The sequence below is a fragment of the Triticum aestivum genome, chromosome 2A, assembly GCF_018294505.1.
Source record: "Triticum aestivum cultivar Chinese Spring chromosome 2A, IWGSC CS RefSeq v2.1, whole genome shotgun sequence".
Classification (NCBI taxonomy): domain Eukaryota; kingdom Viridiplantae; phylum Streptophyta; class Magnoliopsida; order Poales; family Poaceae; genus Triticum; species Triticum aestivum.
In genome coordinates this window covers 752,939,545-752,951,441 of record NC_057797.1, presented here as the reverse complement: position 1 = coordinate 752,951,441, position 11,897 = coordinate 752,939,545, and the positions used below count along the sequence as shown (strand labels likewise).

Sequence of the window (11,897 nt, the reverse complement as noted above, 5' to 3'; positions counted from 1 at the left end):
TACCTTTTATGGGTTTTTTCTTCCAATAATTACTTCCTAAACAAACTAATAATAAGAAAAGGAAAGAAAACAAAACAAAAGAAAGGGAAAGTCAGAAGCGCAGCGGGTCACGCCGCTGGCACCGCGGACGCCAGTGGGACGTTGCGGACTTGGACAAACTGCTGACGCCCGCCTCCCCACTCCATGAATGAACCGCACGCACTCCGCAGGGCCGGAGGTCGCTTTCGTCTGCTCTTTCCTCGCCGTCCTCGCCCTCTCGCCGCTCGCCACCACCACCACCATCCGGGGAAGGAAAGCCCCAACCCCGAATCCACTCGCCCCCCCTCCCCTCCCCTCCCCTATTAGTACCCCCGCTCCCACCAAGAATCTCCCCCAACTCCTCCCTCCTCGGTCTCCGGCCAGTCCACCCACCGAATCCGCCGGACGCGCCCAGCCTGCCCCGCCACCAGGTAAAGATCCGCCGCCGCCCACCTAGCTTCTTGAATGTTGCGAGGGGATCCCTCGCCTGCAGATATTTTCTTTTCTTTTCTTTCTTTCCCGGGTCGTTGTCCCCGCATTCCGGTCGCCGGAATTCGATCCTGCTGTCGGTGCTCGCTGCATCTCTCCCTCTCTCTCTAGCGCTCTAGATCCACGCGCGGCGGTTACCTGGGTGATGCCGTGTGGCTGCGGGTTGGGGATCTGGTTCTTTCTTCCGCGCAGGGCTTCAGTTGCCGGGCCTTTTCTTTTCTACACGGCAGGACACATGTCTTGCCTGCTTCTTTCCGCGGTTAGCGTCGATGGTTCGTGGAAGAAATTGGGGACGCCTGTGTGCCTGCGGCGGCATTGTTTTTCCGAAGAAGATGAACTGGTAGCATCGTCGCGGCGGAAATCACTTCCGATCCTTCTTCTGTACTCCCTCCGTTCCTAAATACTTGTCTTTCTAGGCATTTCAACAAGTGACTACATACGCAAAATGAGTGAATCTACGCTCTAAAATATGTCTACATACATACATCCATATGTAATAGTCATTTGAAATGTCTAGAAAGATAAATATTTAGGAACGGAGGGAGTAGTAAATAATACAGTTTTTCTTTTCGGGACTAGTATAATATCGTTGGGGAAAAGCAGCGCGCCCCCTGTTTAGTTGTTCCCAAGTTCTGCACCCGCTTCTTGTGCATGCGCGCCCTATGTGCCATACTTTATTCTGCTTCTTGTTACTTGGTGTGCTGCCGCACTGTGCTGGCATAGTGCTACACAGCGCTACTTTCCGAAGATGCTGAATTCGTGAACTGTAGGCAGTGGTAACGGGAATTTTGTGCAGTCATGGGATGCGCAGGGATATGCATATGAATTTCTTTTGCCGATATTGCTTCCTATATCGTTGTAAAGATCGCTGGGTTGGAAAGGTGTCATTTTCATGTGGCACCAGGCCCCGTGTCATCCTCGCTTTGAATGATCTTCCAGTATTAATCTTTTCGAGATTGCATTGAGATGATTTTTCTATCAAATGTGCCCACACTTTGTGGTTGGTAATGCGTTATGAACTCTGTTTCCTTCATTTTCTGTTCTAGCAATATTTCCTGTCAGGAAATTACACTTAATTGACTTTGCATCAAGAATCTTGATGAACTGCTACTAGCATGCTTTTATTGGAGAATGACTTGGGTGTTGTAGTTCATTAATGGGGATGGCTGTCATACTTGGTTCTAAAAGATACTTTCAAACCACCACTTCTTTAAATTTTTAACTTCCCCCACTCACACCTGTAGAACGAGTGGTAGATTGCTGGTGCAGAGTGTTCGTAAGGTGTGTAAACTAAAATTGACTACCATGATGTGCAGGATGGACTGCAGGATGGACGGATGCGCAATTGGTTCTAACGGTTCTGGCAGCAAGTCATGCGGCCCGCTGTCGGACTACCGCATTCCAGATTACATACTAAAGCCGGACTCTGAACCAGTCATCCTTGACAATGCACCATCTTGTCCCGTGGTAGTCTTCATCAACTCTAGAAGCGGTGGCCAACTTGGAAGTGGTTTGATCAAATCATACCGTGAAGTTCTCAATGAAGCACAGGTACCTGGCTTGCAGTTGCAGAATCTGTGATGCTGAAACAGTGCATTCCATTGGTCCCTTGATACACAGTAGCTCTTTAAATCATGTTTGATTGCTGGGGAAATTTACATCATTCACCTTTTCACAGGTCTTTGATCTGTCTGAGGAGTCCCCTGACAAGGTGCTGCACAGGTTGTATGCCAACTTCCAAAGGCTCAAGTCCAATGGTGACACTCTTGCTATTCAAATTGAGAAGAGCCTGAGACTAATTGTGAGTGTCCTACCTTCATAATCTTAATAATGTAGAAAAGCATGTCCTGTTTCTTTGTCTGAACTAAGGAGCTTTCAAACAGGTTGCTGGTGGTGATGGCACGGCAAGTTGGCTGCTTGGAGTAGTTAGTGATCTGAAGCTTACGCACTCACCCCCTGTTGCTACTGTGCCTCTGGGAACCGGAAACAACCTTCCTTTTTCATTCGGATGGGTAATGCTAGTGCCTAATTTTTGTTATGACTTATATGAGCACATATTGTCTTAATGTGTGATGAATATGTCTCTGGATGTACTTCATGTTTGCTGTTACTGGAACGTTTATGTCTTCCTGATAAACAAAAGAACATACCAGTACCACAAGTTAATTATCTTGTTTGTCTGTTCCATGAGGAATGAAACTTTTTGTTTTAATGTACACGTTTATTGTTTATTTTTTCAGTTTCCTTTGACATGTTTCCTTTTACTTGGTCTGTGTACGGTGCAAGGCCTGAATTTTCTATACCTTGTTTCCTTTGTTCAGCAAGGAACTACGTTTTTAATATTCATTTTAACTTGAACTGCAGGGAAAGAAGAACCCAGCTACTGACCAAGAGGCAGTGAAATCATTCCTTGGGCTAGTAAAAGGAGCAAGAGAAATGCGCATTGATAGGTATTGTCTCACCTATAACGTGCTTCTGAAAAGAAAAAAAGTTTTATTAATTCCACTATTCTGATTAACGTGCACATTTTGGCACCAACGGTTATTTCACATACCTCATTCCAATGAACTATTTCTCTATTCCAGCTGTTGGCCCAGTTAGGTTAGTTCATTAGTAAAACATGTTCTCTATTCTGCTTATGACAGAAAAATTCAATCTAGATGCACTTTACTGTTTCAGTTGGCATATCATCATGAGGATGCGAGTACCACAGGAAGGTCCATGTGATCCTATTGCTCCCTTAGAGCTGCCTCATTCACTTCATGCATTCCACCGTGTAACTGGATCCGATGAGCTCAATGTGGTAGGACATATTTCTGCTGCTACCATTTATCGTTAATCCTTTGATTACTAATGTAATTAATAGTAACAATGGATTATCACTTGTAAATGCCATTTATACACTGAAAAGTAGAAATGTCATGAGTTTATTAACCAATTATGTCTTTGTTCAGGAGGGTTACCACACATTCCGTGGAGGATTTTGGAATTACTTTAGTATGGGTAAGAGTTGCACTGCTTACTGCTTAGCTTATATTTCAGAGAAAGACTGCGTACCATTTCAGATGATAAACATTTTTCACAACTATATTTGTCACTACCATAGTACATGTCTCAGTGTCCAATTATGGGATGCATTTTGTATTAAATATGTAATTGTGTCCTGATTTTGAATCATGCGAAATTATGAACGTGACCATGATTTTATACACTGCAGGAATGGATGCTCAAGTGTCATATGGGTTCCACTCTGAAAGGAAGAAAAATCCAGAGAAGTTCAAAAACCAGCTAACGAATCAGGTATTTTTTGGTGTGTTTGTGTGGGAAACAATTTTCTTTTATCCTTTCCTTTGGTTGGTAACTCAGAAATCAGAATTGCTAGCCTGCCTGCGTGATGTATGGATGTATGATGAATCTTGCAATGCATTTGTGTATGCAGGGTACATATGCTAAGCTTGGACTTAAACAAGGATGGTTTGCTCCTTCCCTAACCCATTCCTCTTCAAGGTAATTTATCGCTAATGCAGCCATTGTGCTTCTGATCTTGCTTATATTATCTTTGTTTATAAATTATTAGCATTTTGATGTGTTATTAAGCTATCAAAGTATCTATCAATTTAGATCTGTAGGTAGAGCCCTAATAACTTTGCCATCAGCTTTAAGAGTTCTTATATACCTTGACCTCAGACATGTATATGACATTTCGCGCTCACATTTTCAGGAACATTTCGCAACTTGCAAAGGTGAAGATCATGAAAATTGGTGGCAAATGGGAAGAGCTTAAAATCCCGAGCAGGTAAATAAATCCTTATTGCCTTTTGGCAGTATCAGCAGTATTTGTGTACAGTCAGGCAATTTCAGCAGTATTTGTGTACGGTCAGGCAATTTTCATTTTGTACATCTTAAATGTCTGCGCCTGCTTATTGCAATCAATTTGCCACCTACTAATTTCTTCTAGTTGAGGTGGCATATACTTGAAATTCTGGTTATCATTATTTGTAAGAATTGGATTACAGCCAGTGACCAAAAATAATATCAACAAACTTTCTCTTGTTTCAGTATTCGATCAATTATCTGCCTCAATTTGCCAAGTTTTTCGGGAGGATTCAATCCCTGGGGAACCCCTGGCACGAGGAAGAAACAAGACGTAAGTTCCCCTTCTTGCAGAGATGCCTTGTTTGTTGTCATATTGATGACTTGCTTCGGCAGAAATTAATAAGCTTACCTGGCAATATATGCAGAGGGACCTGACTGCGCCTTATGTTGATGATGGACTCATTGAGGTTGTCGGCTTTCGTGATGCTTGGCACGGTCTCGTATTGCTGGCCCCTAATGGACACGGGACTCGTCTAGCACAGGTGAAGTACCTCGGTTCTTTCACCATTCGGTACACGGACTGTAGATTCAGTAACGCTGGCTGACTGACGTCAATGGCAATTTCACTGTCCAGGCTCATAGAATCCGGTTCGAGTTCCACAAAGGAGCAGCCGACCACACGTTCATGAGGGTCGACGGTGAGCCATGGAAGCAGCCACTCCCCAGCAACGACGAGACTGTCGTCGTCGAGATCTCCCACCTCCGTCAGGTCACCATGCTCGCCAACGGCCACTGCAAGTCGAAGAGCGTCGAGGAGCCCGCGACTCCATCAAGCCATGGGCACGAGAACGACGACAGCGACAGCCTGGAGGATGAGGACGAGTGGAAGGAGGGGAGGAAGAAGTTTGGGGCTGCGGATACCTTCAAGTTACCTGATGAGGTCGACATTGCGCATCTTAGCTGAGTGATTAGTCGAGGTTTCTGCGACTTGTTGATATGGTTCAGATTTCAGAATGCTCGCTACTGCTGGCAGTGATTATTCCCCTTTGTTATCTCTACTCCTAAGGGAGCAGTCGGTAGTCTTGCTTCCAGGTTTTATTTTAGTCCCACCTTTCATGGTTTTTTTTCGTCCTAAAAAAATCTATGAAATTTCGTAGGTTAACCAGGGACAACTCCCACCTCACAGGTTTTTTTTCGTTCCATCTCCTATGGTTTTTTTGGTACCTCGTCCCACCTCACACTAAGCCGCCACGAACCGCAAAAACCGCCTACCTTAGCCAAATCAACAAATCTCTCATTAATGCAATTTTCTTTAGGAAACAAATAATAGATTCTTTTCTATCTTAGCCAAATCAACGGATCTCTTCTATTAATGCAATTTGCTTTAGCAAATAAATAATAGATTTTTTCCTACCTTAGCCAAATCAACAGATCTCTCCCATTAATGCAATTTGCTTTAGCAAACAAATAATAGATTCTTTCCTACCTTAGCCAAATCTACGAAATCTCTCTCATTAATGCAATTTGCTTTAGGAAACAAATAATAAATTTTCAGGAAACAAATCCCATTAATGCAATTTGCTTTAGCAAACAAATAATAGATTCTTTCCTACCTTAGCCAAATCTACGAAATCTCTCTCATTAATGCAATTTGCTTTAGGAAACAAATAATAAATTTTCAGGAAACAAATAATTTCTAATCTCTAATAATTTCTACTCCTAATGAAACAGTTGGTAGTCTCCTCCCACCTTCCATGGTTTTTTTGGTACCTCCTCCCACCTTCGCTGGTTTTTTTTTCGTAGATTTTTTTCGTCCCCTCCCCTCACTTCATCGGTTTATTTTCGCGTCACCCTCTCACACAACGAAAGAAATCTAAACAGATCAGAACTTTCCATACTGGCACAAGTTATTTAGTAATGTAGAATCAATCACGAAAATTTCTAAAGATCAAATCTAAATTAATTAACCTTACCTTAAATCACTCAATTACATTAATTAGAAAACAAATAATTGATTTTCAAAAAATCGCTCAATCACGTAAACCTTACCTTAACTCACGGATGGTAATCAATCTCCAAACAAAGGAAACAATACATCGAGTGAGCAGTAAATAAACTCCCTTTCTTATGACATGTATATGACCTTTCCTTCCCTCTACGTTGTCGAGCATTCTTGATTCTCGAGGCCGATGGTTAGGCTGCGTCACTGGGTCGCGACGGTGTTGGAGGACGAGGACGGCGAGGCCGGGTGCCGCGGCACCGCGTTGGCCGCGGCCGGTGAAGGGGACAAAGAAGGGCGGCTTCCCTGGCCCTGGCCATGGCCGTGACCCTGGGAGTTGGTGCGGTGGAAATGACACTTGAAGGACACGACATGGGTGGCGGACGCGCAGACGCGTTTGGAAGCGGGCCCGTGGCCCGTGCCGGACGGCGCCGATGCCGACCCGGGCCACCTCCTCCGCGTATTCTTGGAGCTGTGGCTGGCCGATTTACATGAAATTAATTCCCTCAGTTGTGGTGGCAAATATAATACACATAATCCATATTATTATGTACTAGCGTGTGTGTGTGTGAAATAGATGGATTATGGTCCCGTACCCAATAAGATGGATATGTGTGTGTGTTAGAGAGAGAGAGAGAGAGGGAGAGGGGGAGAGAGTGAGGAAGAGGGAGGCAGAAAGTGTGTGTGAGGAATTGATGGTAAAAAAGGTCGTCAATGTCACTTGATATATATGAGAATATTAATATTGAACTTTTAAAGTTAATGTGGCCCCGTTGCAACGCACGGGTGTTCTTTTAGTGGTGTTAATTTCGGAGCTTAAATAGTAGCCTTTGTGTATACCGGCAGTATTCACTAACCGCAAAATTAGCAGTTTTGCATGGAATGCAATGCAATTGTTGTCTTGTTGGATTTGTGTAGTGGTACCTCTCAAGTCTGAATCGTATATTCAGCCGCGATGTGACGAGGTGCGGCAATTCAGATTACACTGCTTAGGCAGTCAGGTTCAGTCTGTAGTTGTTGTTGGCTCTTTAATTCGAAGCAGTTTTAGAGGATTAAAATATGTAAGAAATTTTTAGCATTATATATAGTTTTTCTCCGAGGAATTCTTTTTTGTATATTTTATTAAAAAAAATCTGTCCGCTGAAATCTCTCGCAATAATTCATTCTTTGTCGGTGAAGCAATGAAACGAATTTCATTTCCGGCTTTTTGAGACTCTTATCAAAGAGGCCTTTGTGGAAGTCAAAATGTAACCAGATGAAAATGCATTTTGACTTTCACAGGGGCCTCGATCGATCATTTTAGCATTACATTAGAAGTCAAAATTAAACAAATTCACCGCAGTTCCAAAACGCAACCTCGATCGATCTGTCGAAGTGACTCATCTAAAACACAACTAATGTATCCACCTAAGAATCGCTTCCTACTCGCATCATCATTTTCCTAGCACTCGTCTGAGATTGAAAGCGACCATTGCACCATCTCGTTGAAGCCTCGACCGGCAAAAACGCGTAATGGATGACGTCAAAATGGTACTACTAGGATAAGGACTTGTTCCCCTAAAAAAAAAAGGATAAGGACTTGGTGAGCGGTGACAAGGCAAGGCATCTTCTAGAGCAGTCTTCCCGCCGTCAGCAGCACGCCCACCGTTTCCCAGAGAAACCGTGCACCGTGCCCGCAGAAACGGACCACGCTAACCGCCCGCGCCATGTACTATATATAAACGCCGGCGCGCCCCATTTCCATCCACGTCGAAACCACGACCAAGCCAAACCAAGCAAGCAACCAAGAAGAGATTGGTGGATGAGCCTGAGGTACATGATGAGCATGAGCCGGGTGGGCGCGCGGGCGGCGCTGGCTGTGCGGGACACCGTCGGCAGGTCCGCCGGCAAGGCCGACAGGGCGCAGGCGCCGGCGCAGCAGCAGGCCATGGCCAGGGCCGGCAGGGCGCCGGCGGAGTCGGCGCGGGCCAAGGCACCGCTGGCCAGGAGGGCCGCCGAGGAGCGGCGGAGGCGGGCGGCGCAGGAGGAGTCGCTCCGCACCGTCATGTTCCTCTCCATGTGGGGCCCCAACGCCTAGCACCAAATTAGTATTACCGATTAGCAGTGTGCGTGCACATGGTTTACGTCCCGTGTGGTTAAGCGACTCTAAGTTTGCAAATCTGTGCGTACAAGCCGAATGTTAAGTAATACAGTTTTGCTAAAGCACATCTAAATGTGCCATAAGTATTGCACATCTAAGTCATATATCATTGATCTTATGTTAAGATTCGTGTGAGTATTTTTTTTTCTTTTTCTCTTTGTGCTTGATTCACTCATTTAGATGTGCAATAACTAGAGCACATTTGGATGTGTTCTAGATACACCCAAAGTAATATACTGTAAAAAATCGTCGATCTTGAAAAAGTACTGAAAAAAAAGGCATAGGGTTACACTGAAAATGTTGATTATTCCCGTGTTGATCTGCCAATGTTGTTCTTGCATGTAGCACATCTTCACCTGCACGCTACTGGCTGAACCTGTCATGTTTCTCCTGACCTGCACGAAGCCACGACCTTGCTGCTGCTTCTCTCGTTCGAGGAACTTTCTCATTGCGTGTGTGGTGCGTGGTAGGCCTATTCTACTCGGCCACCAGCTCAACGTCGGTACCGGGTCGCCTCGGTCGGTGGGTCGGGCGCGGTGCACCGGCGACGATCAACGTACCTATCAGAATTACGGCACCGGTCGGACATGCCCGGCGCCAGGGCGCCAACTGAACCGATCGAGAAGAGTCTCGAGGGCACGGTTATACCGACCTACAAGCGATCAACTATGCATCGCCGAGAACTACGAGTACGGTGTTTGTAGAATGGATTATTTAGGCATACGTTCACCGTAAATTTTCTGTGGCATGGGTCTACGGACAGGAGGAACAGTTCGCCCGCGAATATGGATGCGGTTAAACCTGGGAATAGTTTGTAATCCAAACTAAACCCAGGCCAATCCATACATGTATAAGTCTAGCGATCAAACTAAACCAGACCAAATTGCAAATGCTACAATCCAAACCAATCCAAACTGAATGTATTTTCAAGCCAAATCCATCCAAACCATTTTCCACGTACAATTTGAACCCAAAGTTTCAAACCATGGGTCAATCAGCAGCAACTGTTGGACCCCAAACTCAACTTGTACGTACAGAAGTACGAAAGGTATGAGGCACGTACGAACGGCGGCTAGCTTGGTGTGTGCTTGGTGTGAGGAGCTTCAGTGTACGTAGTCTGTGCATGCACCGGAAGAGCCGATGGTGGCGCCGGCACGGTGGCCCATGGCCGGCTGCAAGACCTTGCCAGACGTGTGCAAGACCCTTCGGCAGATCGTTGGGCCGATGATCCTGACCGGGGTCTTCCAGTTCCTCATCGGCTTCGTCACCGTCGCCTTTGTCGGCCACATCAGCAAGGGCGAGCTCACGACCATCACCATTGTCAGCACCGTCGTGGAAGGCCTCGTCTTTGGGTTCCTCGTGTTCCAGTTCCTCATCGGCGCTCATGTCACTCATCTTGGGCAGCGGCTGCACCTAAATCAAGCGTTGGTCACACATGACGCTCACGGTGTGTGGTTAAACAGTTGCTAGACTGGTTTTTATCCATGGACTGAAACGGTCTGAGACCAATTTGTCTCTGTCCAGACCAAACCAACCCAATCTACTAATTACAAAAGTCCACACCAAACCAAATTACAATAGAGACTGAACCCATTTCAACCAAACCAAAGCAGTCCAATAGGAAAACCAAATTGAAACTATGGTTCGAGACCAAACTGTTCCCAGGTTTAGATGCGGTAGCCGGTCATCCAACGCTCCCGCATACCTCTCTTAACCTACTTTAGAGCATCTACAGCTGGGTGCCCCAAACCTGCCTCAAACGTCCGGGCGGACGGCCCGGTCAGTGACCCGCTACAAAAAAGTGATCCAGACGGGCCCCTCAAACGACCGGGCTGAACGGCACCCATCATATCCAGTCTAAATGTAGGGTGGATATCGGGCGCCCGGGCGCATTCGCCATGTCGGACCGACGATGGGTCCCACACGGAATCACCCGGAAAGCGGGTGGTCCGAAATTCATCTCCTCCATCAGATCGATGGTGCCATGTGGCACCACTCTGGTGGACCGCGTAGTGCCCTAGCCCGGCTATTTAAGCTGACCGCAAACATAGAAACTCTAGCCGTCCACATTTCCTCCCTCCCGTTCACCACCGTCACACTTTCCAATCGCCATCCACCACTACTAGTAGCCATGCTCCCACGCCGGGTTAGGAGCAACCCATATTTAACACCGGAGCCCCGGCTGCAGCTCTTTGAGCAGGTCCGGGCAAGGCACGAAGCCCAGATCGCCACAGGGCTACCTCCGGACGCGGTGGAACCGAAGGATGATTTGGAGGTGGAGGAGGAGGAGGTGGAAGAGGAGGAGGTTGACGACGAGGAGGAGGAGGATGTGGGGGACACTGACACGGATCTACAGGTGGAGCAGCAGGCGATTCTCGATTCTCTTCGGTCGGAATCGAAGGCGAAGGCCAAACACTGTCGTTGGCAGGAGGTGGAGGCGGAGCAAGCCAGAGAAGTCAACGAGACACTCGGGTATATGGATATGGAGGAGGATGAGCCCTCCTACGCGCCCATCTACCAGGCGCCCAACACCAACGTCGTGGACATCTCCGACGACGAAGCGTAGCTAGCCTGTCATAGTAAGTAGGTTTATTTTGCATGATTTGTATGGATCTAGGTGATGAAATATAAGAGACTTGGATCCATAGCACCAAGTATGAGGTGTGACCGGTCACTGTCCGCGTCCGCGCGTCCGCGGGCGTTTGTGGGGTCGGATTTGCCAAGTCCGGTTGTAGATGCTCTTATCTTTCTTTAGAAAAACTTTCAATCTATTCATCAACCGTCAAGGTAGTAGAGAGACCACCTAACGACGACTACAATCACTAAAGTGAACCGAAGGCACGCCATCGTCATCGCCCCTCATCGGAGCCGGGCAAACCTTGTTGTAGTAGACATTCAGGAAGTCATCGTGCTAAGACCCTACGGAGCCAGTGCACGAGAACAACAACCGTCGTAGATGAAGAAAGCATAGATTAGAAGGATCTAACTTGCAGATACACAGACACCGATAAACGAAGACTGGATCCAAGGGGATCCACCTAAGACAAACACCGACCGAATCCCATGAGATCCACCGGAGATACACCTCCATACGCCCTCCGATGAGGCTAGACGCACCATCGGGACGGGGCTAGGTAGGGAGAACATTATTCCATCTTCAGAGAGTCGACGCAACCTCGTCTTCCTGAGCAGGACACAAACCCTAAATACGCAACCAAGAAGACCTAAAGACGGAGTTCGAACCCTCCCGCCGGCAAGGACCGAGATCCATCATGCCTCCATGGCCTATGGCCACAACAGACGGGTAGACCTGTGGTGGCATCGGCAGGAGGTGAGCAACCCAGCCGCCTTCGAGTCACTAGAGCAGCCGCCAAAGGGGACGCGTACTTTGTGCGAACTATTTGTTGATCCTAGTCTATCATAACCTTGGATATG

At 46.7% G+C, this 11,897-nt stretch overlaps 2 protein-coding genes across 2 annotated transcripts; both read left to right on the top strand.

Moving 5' to 3' along the window:
* The first annotated feature begins 206 nt into the window (after window positions 1-206).
* LOC123190897 (diacylglycerol kinase 5) lies at window positions 207-5,426 on the top strand. Its single transcript, XM_044603622.1, has 13 exons — window positions 207-449; window positions 1,824-2,058; window positions 2,186-2,308; window positions 2,391-2,519; window positions 2,872-2,957; window positions 3,187-3,310; window positions 3,462-3,510; window positions 3,725-3,807; window positions 3,947-4,014; window positions 4,229-4,303; window positions 4,567-4,654; window positions 4,749-4,865; window positions 4,958-5,426. Exons 2-13 carry the CDS (start codon window positions 1,825-1,827, stop codon window positions 5,285-5,287), a joined length of 1,506 nt encoding a protein of 501 aa, XP_044459557.1. The 5' UTR covers window positions 207-449; window position 1,824; the 3' UTR covers window positions 5,288-5,426.
* A 2,632-nt stretch (window positions 5,427-8,058) lies between these two features.
* LOC123186447 (uncharacterized) lies at window positions 8,059-8,586 on the top strand. The gene has a single exon (XM_044598212.1). The coding sequence runs from the start codon at window positions 8,124-8,126 to the stop codon at window positions 8,397-8,399; it is 276 nt and encodes a 91-aa protein (XP_044454147.1). The 5' UTR covers window positions 8,059-8,123; the 3' UTR covers window positions 8,400-8,586.
* Window positions 8,587-11,897: the final 3,311 nt, after the last annotated feature.

Excerpts from the sequence above, each read along its gene's own strand:
- LOC123190897 (XM_044603622.1), top strand. The coding sequence starts at position 1,825 with ATGGACTGCAGGATGGACGGATGCGCAATTGGTTCTAACGGTTCTGGC. Across the intron at positions 2,309-2,390 it reads AGAAGAGCCTGAGACTAATT|GTTGCTGGTGGTGATGGCAC; the intron begins GTGAGTGTCCTA and ends GCTTTCAAACAG. Across the intron at positions 3,311-3,461 it reads GATCCGATGAGCTCAATGTG|GAGGGTTACCACACATTCCG; the intron begins GTAGGACATATT and ends GTCTTTGTTCAG.
- LOC123186447 (XM_044598212.1), top strand. The coding sequence starts at position 8,124 with ATGAGCCTGAGGTACATGATGAGCATGAGCCGGGTGGGCGCGCGGGCG.